Source organism: Gopherus flavomarginatus, chromosome 2 (genome assembly GCF_025201925.1).
Source record: "Gopherus flavomarginatus isolate rGopFla2 chromosome 2, rGopFla2.mat.asm, whole genome shotgun sequence".
Lineage (NCBI taxonomy): Eukaryota > Metazoa > Chordata > Testudines > Testudinidae > Gopherus > Gopherus flavomarginatus.
Genome location: NC_066618.1, coordinates 141,796,481 through 141,818,397, shown reverse-complemented (window position 1 = coordinate 141,818,397; position 21,917 = coordinate 141,796,481). Strand labels below are relative to the sequence as shown.

The following is a 21,917-nucleotide window of genomic DNA, read 5'->3' as shown; positions in this document are numbered from 1 at the left end:
CACATCGTGCCAGACCTGGAATCTTACTCAAGCCTCACAGCACATCTGTGAGGAAGATACATTATATTATGACACCCTTTTTACAGATGGGCAAACTGAAGCACAGAGGTTGCCCATGGTGACTTGCCAAGGTCACACTGCACATCAGAGTCCTGCCTTAACCACTGAGCCACACATGTCAACCAATGTTTTTATTGTTTGATGTAAAACATACATTGGATTTTACAAAGTCAAACATAAGGAGACAAGTAAGCTGAAAAGGTGAGACAGTACAATGTGTAGAAATAACATACATATAGACTTAGAAGTACTATATTTAGTTTGATTCTTGCTTGGATTTAAATATTAAGTAATGTTGATGTATAGAGCATGCCATCCTTTTTGTTACTCCTCAAATCAGATTGTCTGCAAAATAATTAGAGATCATTAACGTTATGTTGGAGAGTTCTTCTAGTGGCATTCTGCTTTCATGTCTGTTAGTTCCTGGTAGTGTTTTCACTTGTTTATTTATTTTTAATTAGTATCGTATTTTGGGGAAGGTGGAAATACGATGTAACTTTTAAATGTTTGATTAGTCATTTGAGTAGCACATTTAAGTAGTTCTTTACAAACATAGATACATACAAATGCATCCCCTTCCTTGACCAGAGTCAAGGCAAGTAACAGTAATCCTGGGAACTGAGCCTGTACGGCTGGGCGGAGCAACCTAAATGAGTTAAAACATTTTTTTTATTTTTTTTTTTAGTTGATTTAAATCAGGTCAAGACTTCATAAAACTAATTTGAAAAACTGCTGTTGCAACTTCAGATTTAAAATGTATAAGGAACTAAATTATAAATGTCTGCTTTTTAATGCTACAACAGAGAGAATATGTCACATTTTACAAAACCACTGTAGTAAAAAAAAAAAAACCAAAAAATTGAAAGTTAAGGCCCTGATGATGCAAACACTTAAGTAGGTACATAACTCAAATAATCCAATTGATTTCAGTGGGACTACACTCTGGTGTACAGAGATTATTGGTGAAGAGAGTTAAATATGAAAGACTCATAAAGGATTCAGAAATTAGGAAGTGGGTTTAAGAAGAGGAAGCTTGGGGAGGAGAAAGTGAAAAGCTGTTCCAAGTGTCTGAGGCACCTGAGTGACAGTACAAACCCATAACTTGGAGAAAGGAGCAGTAAAGAGAGAGAAGCAGAGGGACAAGGGAGCAATGAGAACCACAATACAGGTGGGGACAAGATGTGCAAGGCTTTGAACATGAGCATGAGGAGCTAGAATTCGACATGGTTGAAATGGGAAGTCACTGATGAGACTGAAAGGGGATTGATAAGATTGGAGTATCAATGAAAAAAATTAGTTTTAGTAGCTGTATTTTGGCTTAGGATTTGGGATTTTGTTTTCTTTTGGGGTTTTAGTTTTTTTTTTTGTATGTGGTGGTGGTGGTCATTGTTTTTAATATATATAATATATACCGAATTTCTCCCAAAAAATAAAGGGAGAACAAAACAGTAAAGGAATGGGAGCGGGGACAGAGAAGGAGAATGACATTGTCATTTCCATCTGCTAGGAATTAATCAAAGATTTCTAAAAATTCAGACCAGATATTTTCAAATTTGTCTGGGGTCCCGCTTCTCCATAGTGTCGCCCATTGTTTAACTGCCAGGTAAGCCAAGTTGTTGTGCTATGCTTCTATGCCTGGAGCCAATCTACTCTTCTGTCTAGTCCAGGGCTGGCAAACTTTTTGGCTTGAGGGCCGCATCGGGTTTTGGAAATTGTATGGAGGGCTGTTTAGGGGAGGAGGTCATGGCGTCCCCCCTCCCCCCCACAGACTCTTGCCCCATCCAACCCCCCCACCCCCCATTCCCTAACTGCCCTCCCAGGACCCCTGCCCCATCCACCCTCCCCCCACACACACACCCTGTCCTCTGACTGCTCGCAGAACCCCTACTCCTGACTGCCCCCTACCGCCTCATCCAACCCGTCCTCTCATTCCTGACAGCCCCACTGGGACCCCTGTCCCATCCAACCACCCCATCTCCCTGTCCCCTGACTGCCCCCGTAACCCCTGCCACCCCATCCAACCCCTCCTCTCATTCCTTACTGTCCCCATGGGACCCCTTCCCCCACTCAACCCCCTGTTCCCTGCCCTCTGACCGCCCTGACCCCTATCCACACCCCCACCCCATGACCACCACCCCAAAGTCCCCTGACCTCTAGCCAACACCACCCCCCGCAGCTCCCTGCCCCCTTACTGCACTGCCTGGAGCACTGGTGGCTGGCCTGCCTGGAGCCAGCCACGCCGTCGCCACCGCACAACACCCTGCCCCAGGAGCTCACAGCTCACCATCAAGCACATTGTCCTGGTGGCAGGGTGAGCTGAGGCTGCGGGGGAGGGTGAACAGCGGGGAAGGGGCCGGGGGCAAGCCTCCCGGGCCAGAAGCTAAGGGGCCAGGCAGGAGGGTCCCATGGGCTGGATGTGGCCCACAGGCTATAGTTTGCCCACCTCTGATGTAAGCACTGAGTCATTTGGCTACAAGCACTGTTCTAGAGACCTTTATACCAATATTTCAGTCATGAGACTTATCCCACCAAGTCTCTGTGGTACTAATTGTCATAATTTATCATATGGATGAATACTCTCAGTTCTTAATGTGTGTTCCCCATACTCCTTGCATTTGTGTATAAACATCTGAGATGTTGAGCAGATTCCCCCCACTGATTTCCCTCTTGTTTCTCCTATGATCCTATTGTGTTTTTTCATGTTCTTTTCCCCTCTCAATATCTAGTCCTCTATTAAGATGGCCTCTTTTTATGCTTACCTGTTAGCTTTTGTCACATCCCCCTGGAACCTAGTTTAAAGCCCTTCTCATTAGGTTGGCAAGTCGATATGCAAATATGTTCTTCCCTTTCTTGGTCAGGTAGATGCCCATCTTTTCCCAGCATACCTTCCTCCTGGAACGGCATGCCATGGTCGAGAAAGCTGAAGTCCTCCCATCGACACCATCCATGCAGCCATTCATTCATCTCCAGGATGTGCATGTCGCTGCCTGGGCCCTTACCTTCAACCAGGAGGATGAGTGAGAAGACAACCTACTTCTCTCATCCCTTTCACTCTTGCTTCCTGAGTCCTGTAGTCACTGATCTACTTGGGGTCAGACCTGGCAGTATCATTAGTGCCAGTGTAGATGAACAGCATGGTAAGAGGAACACATGAACCTTGGCAACTTTTCCATAACATCTCAGATGTGTGCTACAGGCATGCAGTGCACATCTAAAGACATCATATCATGTTGGTAGATGGAAGCCTCCATCCTACTCAGATGAGAGTCCCCAACAACCAGCACCCTATCTCTCCATCTGAAAAGAATGGTAGAATGCAGAAAGCACAGCTTGCTATTCAGCTGCTATTTTCTGTTTTAAGTCTAATAAATTGTGAGTGGGCTCCGAGCCACAATATCTTGTGAGACTGCAACTGTATACCATATATTAATATTTATAAAGCCTAATAGCATAGTAATTTCTCTCTTAAATTAGTTTTGTTGCTTATTGTTGGAGGTTAATTACTGATGTAGATAAGTGCCTATATAACATTAGTACTGAATAGTGTTTTCAAAACCGTCTCTATAGCTTTAATTATTTTGTTGCATATTTTTAAATATCAGCAGTACTTCACAAGGGTACAAATAAGCTTAAATTAATGCTTGCAAAACACTTTGAAGTCTTATTTATAGTTTGTCATTTTATTCACATTTTATACTGATGCAAGACAGTCTCATATTATAAAATATAATGACAACAATATGCAATTAAGAGTGAATATTAGCTCATCACTAACTCCCTAACACACTGACTAAAGAGTAATTTTAAAACAATATACAATTTTTAATTAGGCATATGAGGTTTTACACAGAGAATGAGACCAAAGCAGCTTGTTATTTAACCAGCTTTCAGCTTAAAAAAGTCAATCAATACAGGAAAACGTTTGCAAGTTTTAAATCCACTGACACTAATAAAAAAAGGCTGAACAAGTTAATACAGTGCAATATTCTGGAAGAACCACATTCATTTCAAAATTTCTTAATGATTTGAAATTTTTAACAGTAAAGCTGTTTCTTTAAAATCCATTTTGAAATCATTTAAAAATATTTTATATTAGTATACCAACCCAAATAAATTGGACAAATGTTTTGGGGTCCGTTTTGAGTACATTTGCCTTCCAAGTTCATGCTAGTTGAATTTTAAATAGCAAAAATGGAGCCAGTATAGCTCTTACAGTGAAATCTTACGATTTTTTACTACTCTGAATGGTATGAAAAACTGAAAATAATGGTAGTTTGTCTTTGCTATCTAGCTAAGAAAGTCTCCTCTTCCAACTGAATGGTAGAACAATCATCTGGAAAGAGGGGCCTGTGTTTGACAGCTTATAGTATTATGCAGTGTTGCTGTAGCAGTGTCGGTCCCAGGATATTAGAGACCCCCTCCTTGAGCCTATAATTTGTGTATTTAGCGCTGTGCGTCTAGTATGAGAGATTTTCTTTCCCCCCATCCTCCTTTTATCTAGTTCTTAGGTTAAACTAAAGAGAAACCAATCTGTGACCAAAAGAATTATTACTGCTAATAGAAAAGTTTTTGTTGATTGTTGTTGGCAATCTCCTAGTAATGCATTAGACTTAATAGATTGAGTGTCAAAGTAAAAGAACTGTAGTACTGTATACATGTTACTTCCATACAGTCTGATCAATGCTGTGCTGCGTAGTCACTGATCTGGTTGCCAACTCCCTTTCTCCTAAAGTGGGACATGTAATTCAGCTTCTAGATATATATGTGATGGCACGTCTTTTACATTAATAGGACATAATATAGGCCAGTACCAATTGTTCATTCTGTTTGCCACCGTTTCCTGTGTTCATGCACTCCTCCAAGCGAAAATTAAAAGCAAACAGGCTATCACTTAAAATGTTGTATAGGTTGCTAGGACAAAAATTAGATCTATTTTGTGGTTATTTTTTCCCTAACATCTTTCTGCAAGTTCTATATGGGTTCTAATTCTTCTATATATGGGTTCTTAAAAAAAAAATCTAAAATAAAAATAGCCATAGGCCTGTTCTCTTGAGCAACCCTACAATAATAAATTAGGGTGCCTGCACAATAAACAAACAGAAAAAATAAGAAAATAGATTTAAACCTCAACCCTTCAGCAGATGGCTTTGGTTTTAGGATAAAAAAATAAATCTGATAAAGATTTCTCAAATTTGCCAAAAATTTCTCATTTGCATGCTAAAAATACCCACCAGAATATTATACAATAAATGAACCACATTAAATGGCACACAAGATGGCTTTAAATGTATGACAAATGCCCTGATAATGTTCTTTTTAAAAGGAAAAACCAATAACACAAACTTGGTGTTTACTTAGTTGTGTAAGGCAGATGTGGATCTAGACTTTGAAATTAATGCTTCCAGCATTAATAAGCAATGATTCCAGCTGTGATTGTTTATAGGGACCTAGAAATATATTACACAGAACTGAGCTATCATTTATTTTAGGTCTGTTTAACTATGTAGTTTCAATAAGAGAATGTATTGATAAAGAGTGTAAGATATTGCTATAAGCAAGAGTACAAGTAGTTTATTATTCAAAACACAGTCAAGCTGTGGAAAGATTCTGAAGCTAAGGAACCTGCATGTGTTTGACGACTGTACATAGAGATTTCCCAAATTTTAGCTTAGGCTTTTCATCACTGTGGCTAACTATTATTAATTGTTTGTATTCCAATATCATCTAAAAGACTCTGCCAGGTTTGAGGTTCTATTGTGCACGGTGCAAACATAAAATAAGAGACAATAATACCCCCTCTACGTGTTTAAATCTAAATAGACAATGCAGAGAAAGGGTGGGAGGAAAGGATGTACCATATAATTAGAGTAAATAGAGTGGTGGTTTGCAAACATGTTAGGAAAGAATGTCCAGAGGAAAAAACTGTAGAAAGTAGTCTGATGAAATAATTGGTGCCTGCCAGCTTGTAATCTTTAAATTGAGTTGTCTGTGTACAAGAGAATACTGTGGTTATTTATTTAAATATTTATTTAACAATATAACAAATAATAATCTTGACTTGCACCTCACTCCACAAGACTTAATTAGATCATTGTTTCAGAGTAGCAGCCATGTTAGTCTGTATCTGCAAAAAGAACAGGAGTACTTGTGGCACCTTAGAGACTAACAAATTTATTTGAGCATAAGCTTTCGTGATCATTGTGTAATTCATTAGCCAGAAAATATGGGATAATAAGCACTATGGATTTCTATAGCAGTAGCAGTAGGATAAATGGAGGACATCAGTTTTCAAAATGGTCAGATTCTGTTTAGTGTTTTTTCTTTTCTTCCAGAAATAGTATGAAAGATTAATAATAAGAGCAAAATATTCCATAAAAGCAATACCTTCTCAGTTTTACTTGTAACTAAAGATTTGTTTTTCTATACTCAGCTGGGAAGTCATCAGTTCCAAACATGACTACAGGCCCAGAATAAACCAATGTATTGTAGATGCATTGGTGAATTTATTTCTATTTCTTCAAGAAATGTCCCACTTCAAAGAGAAAAACCCTGGCAAGGTAAGTTCAATAAAGTAAGCTCAATATCTTTATCCTGTTTTATCAGGAGGTGTTCTGTCTCAGCAAACTATGTTTGATAATATAGTATGTAAATTTGCTAAAATGAAGACACTAAGCTAGATTCAGTCAGGGTTTGTGCTAGCTTCTTCCTGTATGGATTGTAAGGGAGACTCCATGTAGCAGAAAAGTTGCCCAGAGGAAAGTTTTATGGCAGTAGAGCCCCTCCTCCCTTAGCTGCTGGACTCTTCGCCAGCCACTGTGTAACACCAGAATTAGGGCAGGATATGACATGACCAGGGTGGCTATGGGATGCACTGCTCTGGAGCTCCTGGTGGAAATTCCATCTGTCTCCCTAGGGTACAGACATCAGAAAGATCAGATCACAATAATAGCTTTAACAAAAACAGAAAAAATCCTACATCATTTATAAATTTATGTATTATTTTTTAAAATAGGTTTAATTGATTTTCAGAAAGTTTTACTCAAGTATTACATAAATAGCACCTAATATTATGATATGAGAGGATCCTACCTATATCATAGTGCTATCATTTATCTGCTCCTACAAATGTAGCATAGTTTTTCCGAGAAAACACATGAGTGATAAAGGCAAGCAGGAGTATAATACTCTTCTTCTATTGGCAGAGTACTGTTGTTTTTGGCCAGATCTGAACTGATCTTTTCTCAATTAAACAAGATAAGAGTAGCATGAGCAGCATTGATAGTGGAATAGTGTATCATGGCAACTGTAGTGAACATTGTAGATTTTGCTTGTATCTTCGGGAATTTCACTATTTTTTTTTCTTTTTTACATTCAAACTTACTTGGACAAGTTACATTTTCTTCTTGAGATCATAACAAGATTTTGCATTGAGATTTTTCCTGGAAAGAATGCTCTCCGATGTAACAAAATGAGTTTATATATTCCCAGATTAAAAGTACAGTAAGAATGTAAGGTTGAGAGTGTATATCAATAGCATAGGGTAAAATACATTATAGGGAAGTTGTGATTATCCTAGAAACAAATATAAACCCAGGAAATTCAAAGTTAAGATTAAACTGGGAAAAAAAACCCAATCATATGAGGTATGGAAATTCAGCTTTAATCTGCCGTTTACTGATGCCATGCAATAACCATATTGCACGGGGGGGTAGGGGCACTTATCTCTTGAGCACCTCTTTGTGGCTGAGTGTAGTATTTCAGTCCTTTTGCTGCTCCTGGCACCCCCTCTAGGCTATCTGCCTGTCTCTGCCAGTTTTCTTTGGCTTGGACCTCCAGCCAAGTCACACAGTCAGACTGAACATCTTGCAGAGTCCAACAAAAGGGTCTGTCTACCCTCACCAGAGTCTTTAGCCCTAGCATTGGGCCCTTTAAATTCATCCCTTTGCTTGGGCTTCTAAGCAAGACCTGTCCCCTTCATGGGGCTTAGGTTAGGCTTCTCCCCCCGCCTCCCATTTCTTGGGGTTGATGCTATTTTGCTGGTGGATCCACCCATTACTCTATGTTCCAACCTAGAGGCCGTATAAACAGCAGCCACATACTGTTCAGTTACATTTGTTGCTGCCACTTCCCTAGACCTCTTCCCATCTGGCCCCTTTATCTTCACCAATATCCCAGTACCAGACTTCTCAGGTTCCTCTTTCCCTGCAAACCCAACTGCGCAAGTGAGGGCTGAGTTGTACCCTGGCTAGTACTCCTTTGGCCAAAGAGGAACACCTTCCCACCCAGGGACTGCCCTACTAAGGCCCAGCATCAAATGTTATCTGAACCTGTTGGGCACTGATTGGCTGTCACTAGACTTTCTAGCCCTTAGAGGACCAGGTCTTTGTAGTTTCCAATATGGCTGCTTCCAAGAGATCTCTCTAGGCAGGCCTGGAAGACCCAACTTCACTGGTCTTTTCCTTGCATGTTGCTCCTTTCTGGGGCAGGGTGCAGCAGAGGAGTGGGGCCTCGAGCTGGAGTCCAGAAGGGCCTGGTACATTCTGTCACATCTATCATTAAGCATGCCTGAGGGAATTTTGCACCACTGTGTACACACACAATTCATGTGTGCCACATAATTTTTCCTCAGAAAATACATTCTGCCTCAGAAGTGCTGCAGTTCTGCCTTTTTCCCGCTAGAGGCCACTGTGGCACCAGAACAGCCAGCAGCTGGCTGTTCTAGTGCCACAGCAACCTCTGGTGGGCAAAACGAAGTGCTGCATTTCTGCTGGGGCCCAATGTGTTTTCTGTGGGAAAAAAATTCTGTACATGAACAGTGGTACAGAATTCCCCTCGGAGCAGAGGTTCATCACAGCATCTGCCTCCAGAGCCAGGCTAGGACAGACAGTGGGGCACATGGGGCTGGTGGGAGGATTCACAGACTGGGGTTCAGAATGGCTAGTGGGGGGAGCAGCGTTGAGCCAGCGGCTGAATGGGAGTTGGGGTGCAAAGCCACATGAGGAGGGAGGTTTGGGGACAGGGGCAGATGTGCCTGACTGAATGGGAGAGGCTTGGAGTCAGCCAGGGTCTGCATGGGGGAACCTCACCAACTCCCTAACAATCCCGCCCCTCCCCACCCCCAAAAAAACCTGTTCCATACTTTTCCACCCCCACCTAACAACCCTCCAGGTTCACTCCAGGCTCCTCCTCTCTCTATCTGCTCCTTCCCTGTCTATCAGCTCCTCTGTTACCCCAACTCCTCTGAGGCTTTTCACTCATTCTGATAGATGTAGGAAATATAGTTCTGTATTGTAATTTAAATGAATTACTCAAAGTTCTGTATTAATATGCCTAGTATGGGGTATATTTGTCAAAAAAAAATTACCAGAATCTTTTTTTGGTCTGTATTGTTACAGACATACTTACTGACAGATATTTTGAAATAAATTACCAAAATAATTGAAACTGGCATGATTGTATTGTATTATTTTGACAAATAAAATAGGCAGAATTTTGCAGAATTTCAAAAAATTGTGCACAGACTTTTTATTTTTTTTGGCACAGAATTCCCCCAGGAGTAGTTAAGGCATTTTAGTGTTTGAGGTCTCAGTTTAGACAAAACTGATTTTTAAAGACACATTAGATTTTTTTCCTCCTCTTTTCCCCTGATGTTGTCGCTGTTCTATTGTTAAGACCATAAGAGAAAAAATAAAGTTTGATAGTGCGTGCATCTCCTTCTTAATTAATTTTATCTCATAATTTAATTAATAAGCTTGTAAATTCTCAGAAAATTAATGCTGTTTTCTAAAAATAAGTACTGTAGTTTTGGGGAGGATACGTTGTATTTTTCAAACACAACAGAGATTAAATTCCTTCTTTATATATGCAAAATTCAGATTCATTTATAGAGCAGTAACTGATGCTTCCATAATGATACGTTGTACAATGTTGACAAGTGCCAAGAGTTAGCACTATACAAGACAAAACAATGAAAATGTCAAGTAAATTACAACTTAATTTGCATAAAGCTATATCTGGCTTTAGCGAGATCTTGTCAGTGCCTTCCTTTTATGAATGAAATCAACCCCCAGTTTTAAGTTTAAAAAAAAAAAGTTGTAGTTTTCAGATGGATTTCGAAAATGGTGACCTAACAAAACGAGCACCTGTTATTACTGCCTATTGTATTCCTTCTGATATTCTTTGTATTCAGTTTTCCTGACTGGTGATGACCTAGAGGTTGTTAAAACTTCCATATGGGAGGTGGAGGGAAGAAGCCTTATTTTTATAATACCGCCTGAGACATAGCCTAATCACCCAAAAATAGGCTGTTTAATTCTTACTGTAATACTTGTATTGCAATTATGATAAAAAATCTTCAAAATTGTACTTTTAAACTAGAATATTACCCTGCTGGGGAACTGTTCTTATCACAAAGTGTAAATATTTAATGTCATAGCAATATGAATTCTAACTATCATCTCTGATCTCTTCTGTTTTCAGTTTTGCCTTCTGGTCTGCAGTGTGTGTACATTTTTCACCATCTTGGGTAGTTACATTCCTGGAATTGTACTCTCCTACTTTCTATGTAAGTATAGTCTTTTATTTTCAAGTCATGTCTTATGCATGTTGTGTGTTCATTATGCAGTCTAACATACAGTCCGTTTTTTAAATAAATAGTTCTGTATATGGATCTTGATCGATGATGGTTTTATATGGATGTCAGGTTACAGATTTTTCAATTTCAGTTAAAATTCTGGCACATCATGGCACAACTGTATGATATCTTTTAGGCAGTGATACAGAGAGAGACATGTTTATGCCAAAAGAGAACATGATCATGAATAAAAATATATGCTACCATGACCACAAATTCCCTATAGTTAGTCACTTGGTATAAGTAGTTGTTGTTATAATGTTGCTATCCCATAGAAGAGAAACCATACAGTCCTATCCCACAATGTCTGGAGCTGGTTAGAATGTGCTGGTTTTGATGTTTACTTTATCAATGATTTCCATCTTTCAGCAGTACATTTCCCTTTCTCAGAAAGCAAATGATGTCTTCAAACACTGATGGTGGGCTGTGAGCTATATCTCACTGAGATGTCTCTTCCATGGAAAATCATCCCACTACCCCTACTGGGTTTTTTTGTTTGTTTGTTTTGTTTTTACAAATTATGCCACCAACTACTGTAGTGTATTGTGTGTCCATACTGTCATCTAGTGCTGTTCTTTATATATGAATGGAGTTTTAAAAAATTCAAAAGAGTGGGTAAAGAGCTGAGTAAATTATATGGAAAAAAACCCAGATGCCTCTGTTTTGCCAGCATATTGGTGTCAGTCTCTGCTGCTGTGAGAGAGTGCCTTGTCCTTTCAAGAGAACTCCTAGTTAAGGAGGGGGAAAAACAGAGTAAACTGAGGCTGATGCGTGTATTAATCCATTGCATTGGAGTGTGATATCAGTTCAAGCGCACCATGTCAGGACCTTAATAGGTATAGTCCAATGGGTTAGCAGAAAAGTTCAGTGAAAATAGCAAGGATTATTAAAAGAATTATTACCACCATTACCAAATTTATTATAATGATGGAGCCCTGGCAGATTTAAGAGATTTATATTTAGCACTGTTGGAGTATTGCAGCACACAGCACAGTGATTTATTAAGATCACCAATACAAAGGTTTACAGGCAGAAGAACAAAAACCTTTCTGCTTACATCGAGCTTTTTGAGTCAAATATAATAAACCTTTATTTGTTCTAAAAGAGCTATATATCAGCTATACAGAATTAATAAAACAAGAATGCCAAAAGTTTACCCCCATTGCAATTGGGAGAGAACATTAATCGCAAAAAAATGTGGCTACCACCCTCTTAAGATAATGACTTATACCTTTAGCACCAAGGATCTGTCCTATACCAGGAATAGAAAATATCTACTCAAAATCAAGGAGGCCACTGGCTCCCCCCCCCCCCCCCCCCGGACATCCAGAATGCCATTGATAGTACTCCTGTGCTGACAGAAATGGCACACACACAGAGTCACTGACTGGAAAATCACCTGAAGCAGCAAACACAATGTGGATCCAATCTCAGATACAAATAGACCACTGCAGAAGTAACAGTTTTTAGAACAAGAGGTCATGTGATCAGAAATTCATTGAGATAGTAGTTATTGACAAATGTCCAATACATTACCTCCTCCTAGAGCTTTCTATTTGTTTTGTTAATTGGGTGTATTTGTTTGGGGTTATCTTTAGTTTATATTATGTTTTATTTGCATTCAATATTTTCTTTAAATATGTTATAGTAACCTCTGGAGTTTATGAATACTGACTCCGTCACATGGTAGGTGGTTACTCTTTTGTGACGCTGACCGATGTCATGTGACTAGGAACAGGAATTAAAGTTCAATGTTTTACAAGCCTGTAATATTATTATATTGTGGTAACACCTCGAAGCCCCAATCAGAGATCCTGGCCCATTAAGTTAGGCACAGTAAACAGGTTGTGATATTTTCTTGGAGTATCCAGAACTGTAAGCCACCCTGTTACTTCTCTGCCTAAGCATAAGAGGGATCTTCTGGTGCCTAACCGAGTGACAATTCCTTGTCCTCCAGTTTGTTAGCCAGCCTCACATATTCCTCAGGACTCTGCCAGTCATAACTGTCTTGCAGATTAACCCTTGGACTACTTCAGTTCCAAAACTCTCTAGAAGCTTCTCCCTACGACATCCAGATCCTGTCCCTGGACACTCACAGAAATTACCAAGTGTGCTGTTTCCAAACAGACAGAATATACATCAACCTGTTGGTTCACCTGAGGATGCGCACCTCACTTTAATATAACAGCATTGAAATGAATTTATAATAAAACAATAAGTTTATTAATAAAGAACTGAGATTTAAGTGAAACTAAGCAGACTGTAGAAACAGAAAACAAAACAAATAATGACATTTTAACAGTTGATATATTATCTGCCGCCATTTCCCCAGCATATATAGAAATGGGAGATAGTTACCCTATAAATCTATTATGATACTGGTCTTGGCAGCAATTACTGGTTGAATGCATTGTAAGACCACACCTTTAAATCCTATTTTGGGATGAGCCAAAATTAACGAAGCACGGATTTCTTTTAAGTATATAAATACATTTTGTATTTTTGCTGACAGCACCAGCAATATTATTTCATCTAACGGTTAAACTTGCTGATTGACATAGATTGATCTTCTACAACAGCAGAAACTTTCTCCAGAGTAAGTGGGACAAAATGCACATCAGTTGGATTCAGTCAGGGCCATTACTTGGTAACATTTTTCACTACATTTTAGTGACTTTGCTTTGTTTTTCTCCTTTTAAAGATTTTATTTGCCTAAATATATATATTTTAATCAGACTGTGATTGTGACCCAGGGACCTCTTGATGCCAAGTGACAGCAGGATTAAGTGGTACATAACAGTTAGAGGAATGCCCTGGGTCTGGTATTTACATTCTGGTTCACCAAAAGAGTGTCATGTGAGCTCTTTAATAAAAGCCTCTGTCGTGCTGGTTGTCAGTATCATTGCAAAATGCATGTACGAATGTTGTATATGGAGTTACATATGTACACTGAAAATTATGTTCTTAAGGTCTATGTGTAGGGACTGGTCACCAGGAACAGGGAGAAACTGGTTTTCTTTCCGGCAAGAAATGTTTGTGTTTCCATGTAAATGAAGTTGTGTCTGATTCACAATGGTAATCTACTCACCAGTCTGAACCAAATGCTAATGAAGGATCCTGAACTCTTCAAAGAGAGGAAAGGAACAGGAAGAAGTAAATAGTGGGGTAGACAGGGGCAGGGAAACCCATCTTGAGATGCACATCAAAGGTATGTGCTGGTACATTTAAGGGTGCAAAGAGACACACTGGCATCCTTCACCTAGGAAGTCGGATAGCAAAATTTGCTTAAGGGAAAAGGGGTCTCAACCAGGCCTGGCTGAGAATGTTGAGAGAACTTTGGGTGAGATAAGCTTTTTTAGACAGAAGGATAACTTATTAATTAAGTTTAGTCTCTAGAAAGCATGTTATGATTTTGTTTTATATGAAACCATTTGTTTCCAATATTCTTACTCACTGTCACTTGAATTTCTGTTCTTTGATAATGAAGTTATACTTCTTTTCTCTGTAAATATATCTAAGTGCTGTGTGTTTAGCAGAGCTGTGTTCTAAGGTATAACTAGTAAGCTGCAGTGTCCTGTTCCGTTGGGAACACCAGACCTGGTAGTTGTGTGAGAGTTCAGTGAATAAAGGGCTGACTGTAGGGAACACTCCTAGGACGCATGGGTTGGTGTGTGCCTATCGCTAACCTGCACCGAAAGAGAGAGGTCTGAAAGGTAGTGCTTGTGCCACCAGATGCTGCTGGTTTCAGGAAACGGATCCACAGCAGATACAGACAAGAATTCTTCACACTAAGAACAGGTGATGGTGAGGTGCCTCACAACCTTGGCTACCCGGGGAAGTGTCATAGGGATATCATTTTGCTTCTGATTTACACTTGGAATGGACAAAAGATTAGGATGAAGAGGACTAATTATTACTCATGTATTTTGAAAGGCAAATTTAGGTCCTTGTGAGAAGGCTTGGATTGATGTTACTAGAGAGTAAAGCTCTGTTTATCCAGATAGATTATGGCATAGGCAGCAGCTGTGGAAAGCTTTGCCTACCCTGACCTCAATAGAATGCATTTATGGGGGCAGAAGAGAGGGTAATTTGATCTAAGTGCCCAGCCTTCTAGAGAGACTATGAAAACAGGAGCCAGTTGATTGAATATAATGGTAATTTTTGTGATGTGGACCAGTAATCAGTAGGAACTGTACTGAGACCAGTAACTTCTCTGATGTGGCATTTACTGTTGTTTTAAGTTATGTAAAGGTAATTCTCTTTATATGTATGGCGTAATCTTTAGTTAGTGATTTAAACATAAATATTTAAGTAACCTTTCTGTTTATATCTTGGTTTTGTGTTACAGTACTGTGTGCCTTTTTATGTCCGCTGTTCAAGTGCAATGAACTTGGGCAGAAGATATGCAACAAAATCAAGTCAGTTCTGCTGAAACTGGATTTTGGAATTGGGGACTATATCAAACAAAAGAAGAGAGAGAGGTCTGGTAAGTAACTAATATGGAGGGGGAGGAGGGAGAGATTGTTTAGTTTTTCCCATATGCAGTATCAAATATTATATATCTATAATTAGGCAAAAATCTGCTCATATTGTAATCATCACAGTTCATCTTTTAAACCAAGCATGAATATACTTGTCATTATTGGAATTCTAAACTAATGGGTGGGAGCAAAGTTGAAACAGTATGTCAGACTGACCGGTTAGGATGGGGTGAGGAGTTTTCTCATCTTCTTAGACTTGATCCGCCCCATCACGTCATATATTTAGGAAAACTGCTAGTTTTAAAGTATGAAACATTAATCGAGCCACCTTACTCAGAGTTAACATGTACTTCCAAATGCATATGTTCTATTCACATTAAAGCACCTAATGTATAGTGACTAGATTGAGGCTTCTGAAATAAGGACTCCTAGATTCTAACCCATCTAAATTATGCTAGTGACTGTGCAACTTCAGGCAATTTACATAACCTCTGTGTGTCTGTGTTTTCCGATTGAGGTATTGTGAGGCGTAAGCAGTTTGAGATCCTTTGAACTAAAAGATACTGTATAAGTGCATGTTGTTGTTTATTTTATTAAGATGTTTATTGTGGAAGGTGTGGGGGGGGTCTCAAAGCAACTGCTGGGAAGGATATGAAATAATATACTCAACTATTTTTGAACCATGAAATTGCACTATAATATAAAATCAAAAGGCAATACTTCTGACACTGAAATATGAGGAAGATGAATTAAAAAATGCCATCTTCATCCCAGATTTTCTCAGATAAACTTTTATTCTGGATCATCTTTATATGAGCAAAATTATGATATTGCTTATTTGATTGTTCACATGAGGGAGTGTGGCAGGGTGCTGCTAGGAAAGCCCTTAATCAGCTCCCGCCACCCCAGCCCCAATCAGGGGAATGGATTGGGGCTGGGTAAATAGCCAGTGCTTGCCAGGAAGCTGCCCACATCTGCCAGCTTCATTAACAGGAGCTAAAAGGCTGGAAGTGGAAGGGGGCGGGGTGGAGACCGGGAGGGAAAGGTCAGGCTCACAGGGAGGAAAGAGCCTACTAGTCTGTTGCTGGTCAGGCCGGAGTGAGGCCAAACTGTGTAAATGGCCTGTAAATAACACTGCTCTGCAGCCAAAATGCTTCTGAAATAAATGTAGTGCAACTTTACTAATTCTGGGTTACTGAGAACGAAAATGATGCTTAAAATTGTTGATTGGTTCTAGTTTTCCAGATCTGCTATTGGGTCAGTATATACGACCCTTGACTTGGGAATGACGGAGGATAAGTGAGTTATAAAGGAAAGGGATCTCAGTTTAAATCAGAGATGACTAAAATACATCTTTGACTGGATCTATGAATAAATATGACTGGGTTTGGACAGTACTTGCTTTTTAGGCAAAACAATGAATGATGCAATCTGAAGCTGGTATTGCGTCATACATGATATGAATTGCATCATGTTATTCCTAGAAGTCATGGATGATGCAATCATAACAAAGCTTACATCACTCTGCTGAACAAATTGCCCTATATCAGCACTAGAAATCATACAGTGTCGTGCTCTCTTCTTTGTCAGTGTTTGATTTTGCAAAGGGACACATTTCTGTTTAGCCAAAGTCAGCAGAGATGCCTCGTACTTGTGTGAACAGTACAGATAACTTCTGCTATGTTTGTGGTGAAGTGACTTTTGCATCACAAAAGCACAGTATAACCACTATAGTTAAGAAAGCCTATCACCTTTCTTTTGGCTGCAAAATTGGAGATCAGGACAAGAGGTGGGCCCCACACATATGCTGCAACACTTGTGCAACAAATCTTCGCCAGTGGTTGAACAGGAAAAGGAAATCTATGCCTTTTGCAGTGCCAATGATTTGGAGAGAGCCAACAGATCATACCAGCAATTGTTACTTCTGCATGGTGCCTCCAGTTGGGAAAGGTGTGTCAAAGAAGAAAAAGTGGACTGTGCATTATCCAAACATTCCATCAGCTATACGCCCAGTACCCCACGGAGAAGGACTGCGGGTTCCTGATGCACCAGAATCATTCTCACTTGAGTCAGACGAGGAAGAGGAAGAGGATGAAACTTCTGGTCCTGAACCATCAATGTCACAGGACCCACATTTGCTCCCCTCCTCCTCCTCCGAACCACACCTGTAATAACCTTAGTCCCAGATTTGGACCTTAGCGTCCAAAATATGGGGGTTAGCATGAAAACCTCCAAGCTTAGTTACCAGCTTGGACCTGGTACCTGCTGCCACCACCCAAAAAATTAGAGTGTTTTGGGGCACTCTGGTCCCCCTGAAAAACCTTTCCTGGGGACCCCAAGACCCAAATCCCTTGAGTCTCACAACAAAGGGAAATAATCCTTTTTCCCTTCCCCCCTCCAGGTGCTCCTGGAGAGATACACAGACACCAGCTCTGTGAATCCAAACAGAGTGAATCTCCCTCTCTGTTCCCAATCCTGGAAACAAAAAGTACTTTCCTATTCCCCCAGAGGGAATGCAACATTAGGCTAGCGATCCAACACACAAATCTCCCCTTGATTTCTTCCTCCCACCAATTCCCTGGTGAGTACAGACTCAATTTCCCTGAAGTAAAGAAAAACTCCAACAGGTCTTAAAAGAAAGCTTTATATAAAAAGAAAGAAAAATAAGTACAAATATTCTCTCTGTATTAAGATGATACAACACAGGGCAATTTTTTAAAAGAATATTGAATAAACAGCCTTATTCAAAAAGAATACAAATCAAAGCACTCCAGCACTTATATTCATGCAAATACCAAAGAAAAGAAACCATATAACTTACTATCTGATCTCTTTGTCCTTACACTTAGAAACAGAAGACTAGAAAGTAGAACTACTTCTCCAAAGCTCAGAGAAAGCAGGCAGCCAGAAAACAAAGACAAAGACACTCAAATCCCTCCACCCAAAGTTGAAAAAATCCGGTTTCCTGATTGGTCCTCTGGTCAGGTGCTTCAGGTGAAAGAGACATTAACCCTTAGCTATCTGTTTATGACACGCCCCCCAAATTGCAGACAGTGGGGAAGCTCACTGGCGGCGATTTCCTTCTAGAACTTGAAAATAAACAGATTAATACAACACATACACCTTTACATATACTCCTAAGTATATAACTAACAGACTTCTACATTTTAAGAACACTTTTTAACTACTGAATTCTGGGAAACTCTCACGGGAGAGTGCATCAGCTACTTTGTTAGAAGCTCCTGTGATGTGTTGAATTTCAAAATCAAAATCTTGGAGAGCCAAACTCCAACGAAGAAGTTTCTTGTTGTTCCCCTTGGCAGTATGAAGCCACTTTAGTGCAGCATGGTCAGTTTGTAGTTGGAACCGCCGTCCCCAAACATATGGGCGTAGCTTTTCCAGGGCGTACACAATGGCATAGCATTCCTTTTCACTGACTGACCAGTGACTTTCCCTCTCAGACAGTTTCTTGCTGAGAAACACGACAGGATGGAAGTTGTGATCTGTTGCTTCCTGCATGAGCACTGCTCCTATACCACGCTCAGATGCATCTGTGGTTACTAGGAATGGCTTGTCAAAATCCGGGGCCCTGAGCACAGGGTCAGACATGAGCGTTGCCTTAAGTTGGGTAAAGGCCTTTTGACACTCATCAGTCCACTTAACTGCATTTGGCTGGGTCTTTTTGGTCAGGTCGGTCAGTGGGGCAGCGATTTGGCTGTAGTGGGGTACAAATCGCCTGTAGTATCCGGCCAAGCCTAAGAAGGATTGGACCTGCTTCTTTGACTTTGGGACAGGCCACTTTTGGATAGCATCCACCTTGGCCTGTAGGGGGTTTATGGTTCCTCGACCCACCTGGTGCCCCAGGTAAGTCACTCTGTTTTGGCCTATTTGACACTTTTTGGCCTTAACAGTTAGTCCTGCCTGCCTGATGCACTCAAAGACCTTTTCCAGGTGTAGTAGGTGTTTGGGCCAGGAGTCTGAAAAAATGGCCACATCATCGAGGTAGGCAACTGCAAATTCTCCCAGTCCAGCTAGTAGACCATCTACCAGCCTCTGGAAGGTGGCGGGTGCATTTCGAAGGCCGAAAGGAAGGACATTGAATTCATACACCCCCGCATGGGTGACGAATGCTGACCTCTCCTTGGCAGGTTCATCTAGCGGTACTTGCCAGTACCCCTTGGTTAAGTCTATTGTAGAGATGAACTGGGCACGTCCCAACTTTTCCAATAGCTCATCGGTACGTGGCATTGGATAGTTGTCCGGACGAGTTACCGCATTTAGCTTACGGTAGGCCACGCAAAAGCGTATTTTCCCATCTGGTTTGGGTACCAGAACCACTGGAGATGCCCATGCACTGGTAGATGGGCGGATTATACCCATTTGTAGCATGTTCTGGATCTTCCGTTCTATAGCAGCTTGGGCATGAGGAGACACTCGGTAGGGTGGGGTTCTGATTGGGTGAGCATTACCTGTATCAATGGAGTGGTATGCCCGTTCAGTCCGTCCTGGGGTGGCTGAGAACAATGGGGCGAAGCTGGTGCACAGCTCCTTGATTTGCTGCCGCTGCAGACGTTCCAGAGTGGTTGAGAGGTTCACCTCTTCCACGCCACCGTCTTTTTTCCCGTCGTAGTAGACACCGTCAGGCCACTCAGCATCCTCTCCCTGGACTGTAAACTGACAAACCTGTAAGTCTCTGGAATAGAAAGGCTTGAGAGAATTAACATGGTACACTTTAGGCTGTAGTGAGGAATTGGGAAATGCTATGAGGTAGTTTACAGCTCCCAGGCGCTCTTGGACCGTGAAGGGCCCTTCCCATGATGCTTTCATCTTATGGGCCTGTTGCGCCTTCAAGACCATAACCTGGTCTCCTACCTTGAAGGACCGATCTCTGGCATGTCTGTCATACCAGGCCTTTTGCTCTTCTTGAGCATCCTTTAGGTTCTCTCTAGCAAGGGCTAAAGAGTGTCGGAGGGTGCTTTGTAGGTTGCTTACAAAGTCCAGAATGTTAGTTCCTGGAGAAGGCGTAAACCCCTCCCATTGCTGCTTCACCAACTGTAATGGCCCCTTAACCTCGTGACCATACACAAGTTCAAATGGTGAAAACCCTAAACTGGGATGTGGTACAGCCCTGTAGGCAAACAGCAACTGCTGCAACACTAGGTCCCAATTATTGGAGAATTCGTTGATGAATTTTCGTATCATGGCCCCCAAAGTTCCATTGAACCTTTCCACCAGGCCATTGGTTTGATGGTGGTACGGGGTGGCAACCAAGTGATTCACCCCATGAGTTTCCCACAGTTTTTCCATGGTCCCTGCCAGGAAATTAGACCCTGAATCTGTAAGGATGTCAGAGGGCCAACCTACCCTGGCAAAGATGTCTGTTAGGGCCAGGCACACAGTGTTAGCCCTGGTGTTGCCTAGAGCGACTGCTTTTGGCCATCGGGTAGCAAAGTCCACTAAAGTCAGTACGTACTGCTTTCCTCTGGGCGTCTTTTTTGGGAAAGGGCCCAGAATATTCACAGCTACTTGCTGAAATGGGACCTCAATTATGGGGAGTGGCTGGAGAGGGGCCTTGACCTGGTCTTGAGGCTTTCCCACTCTTTGGCATACCTCACAAGACCGGACATACTTGGCAACATCCTTGCCCATCCCCTCCCAGTGGAAGGACTTCCCCAACCTGTCTTTGGTTCTGTTCACCCCAGCATGGCCACTGGGATGATCATGGGCTAAGCTTAAGAGCTTCCCCCGGTACTTAGTTGGAACCACCAACTGTTTTTGCGGCTGCCATTCTTCCCGGTGTCCACCAGAAAGAATTTCCTTGTATAAAAGTCCTTGGTCTATAACAAACCGGGATCGATTAGAAGAGCTGAGAGGCGGTGGGGTGCTCCGTGCCGCCGCCCAAGCTTTCTGTAGGCTGTCATCTGCTTCCTGCTCAGTCTGGAACTGTTCCCTTGAGGCTGGGGTCACCAGTTCTTCCTCAGACTGTGGACTTGGGCTTGTTCCCTCTGGAAGCGATGTAGGTGATGGGGTTGTTTCCAGTGCTGGTGAACCGCTCTCCGCTGGTGCACCTGAGGGTATTTCAGGCTCTGGCTGAGCCTTTTGGGTATGGCTGTCTGTTGCTTCTGCCAGTTTTGGCTCGCTGGCGCCCTCTGGCGTTGAGTTTGAAGATGTAGTTGCACTTGCTGGTGCTGGTTGCTGTTCCAGTTCCGGGCCTGGGACTGGAGATGCTGTGGCTGTTTCAGTGGTAGGCATGGAATCCGGGTCCACTACCTCTGTCTGGGTCTCTGGTAACACAGACGGGGCCTCTGTGGACGGTTCAGGAACAGGAATGGGTCTGGAAGCTTGCCTGGTTTGGCTACGTGTAACCATTCCCACTCTTTTGGCCCGCCTCACCTGGTTGGCCAAGTCTTCCCCCAGTAGCATGGGGATAGGATAATTGTCATAGACTGCAAAAGTCCACATTCCTGACCAGCCTTTGTACTGGACAGGCAGTTGAGCTGTAGGCAAGTCTACAGCTTGTGACATGAAGGGGTAAATTGTTACTTTGGCCTTTGGGTTGATGAATTTGGGGTCAACGAAGGATTGGTGGATAGCTGACACTTGTGCCCCCGTGTCTCTCCATGCAGTAACCTTCTTTCCGCCCACTCTCAAATTTTCCCTTCGCTCCAAGGGTATTTGAGAGGCATCCGGGCCTGGGGATCTTTGGTGTGATGGTGGTGTAATGAATTGCACTCGCATGGTGT

At 41.5% G+C, this 21,917-nt stretch overlaps 1 protein-coding gene across 6 annotated transcripts in view; it reads left to right on the top strand.

Annotated features, from left to right (window-relative positions):
* RETREG1 (reticulophagy regulator 1) overlaps positions 1–21,917 on the top strand; it is a 114,293-nt gene that overhangs the window by 74,661 nt on the left and 17,715 nt on the right. For all 6 annotated transcript variants that reach the window (XM_050937505.1, XM_050937503.1, XM_050937502.1 and 3 more), the window contains 3 exons: positions 6,491–6,617; positions 10,540–10,624; positions 15,042–15,179. In XM_050937505.1, the coding sequence (XP_050793462.1) occupies positions 6,491–6,617; positions 10,540–10,624; positions 15,042–15,179 (350 nt within the window). The remainder of the gene's footprint in view (positions 1–6,490; positions 6,618–10,539; positions 10,625–15,041; positions 15,180–21,917) is intronic.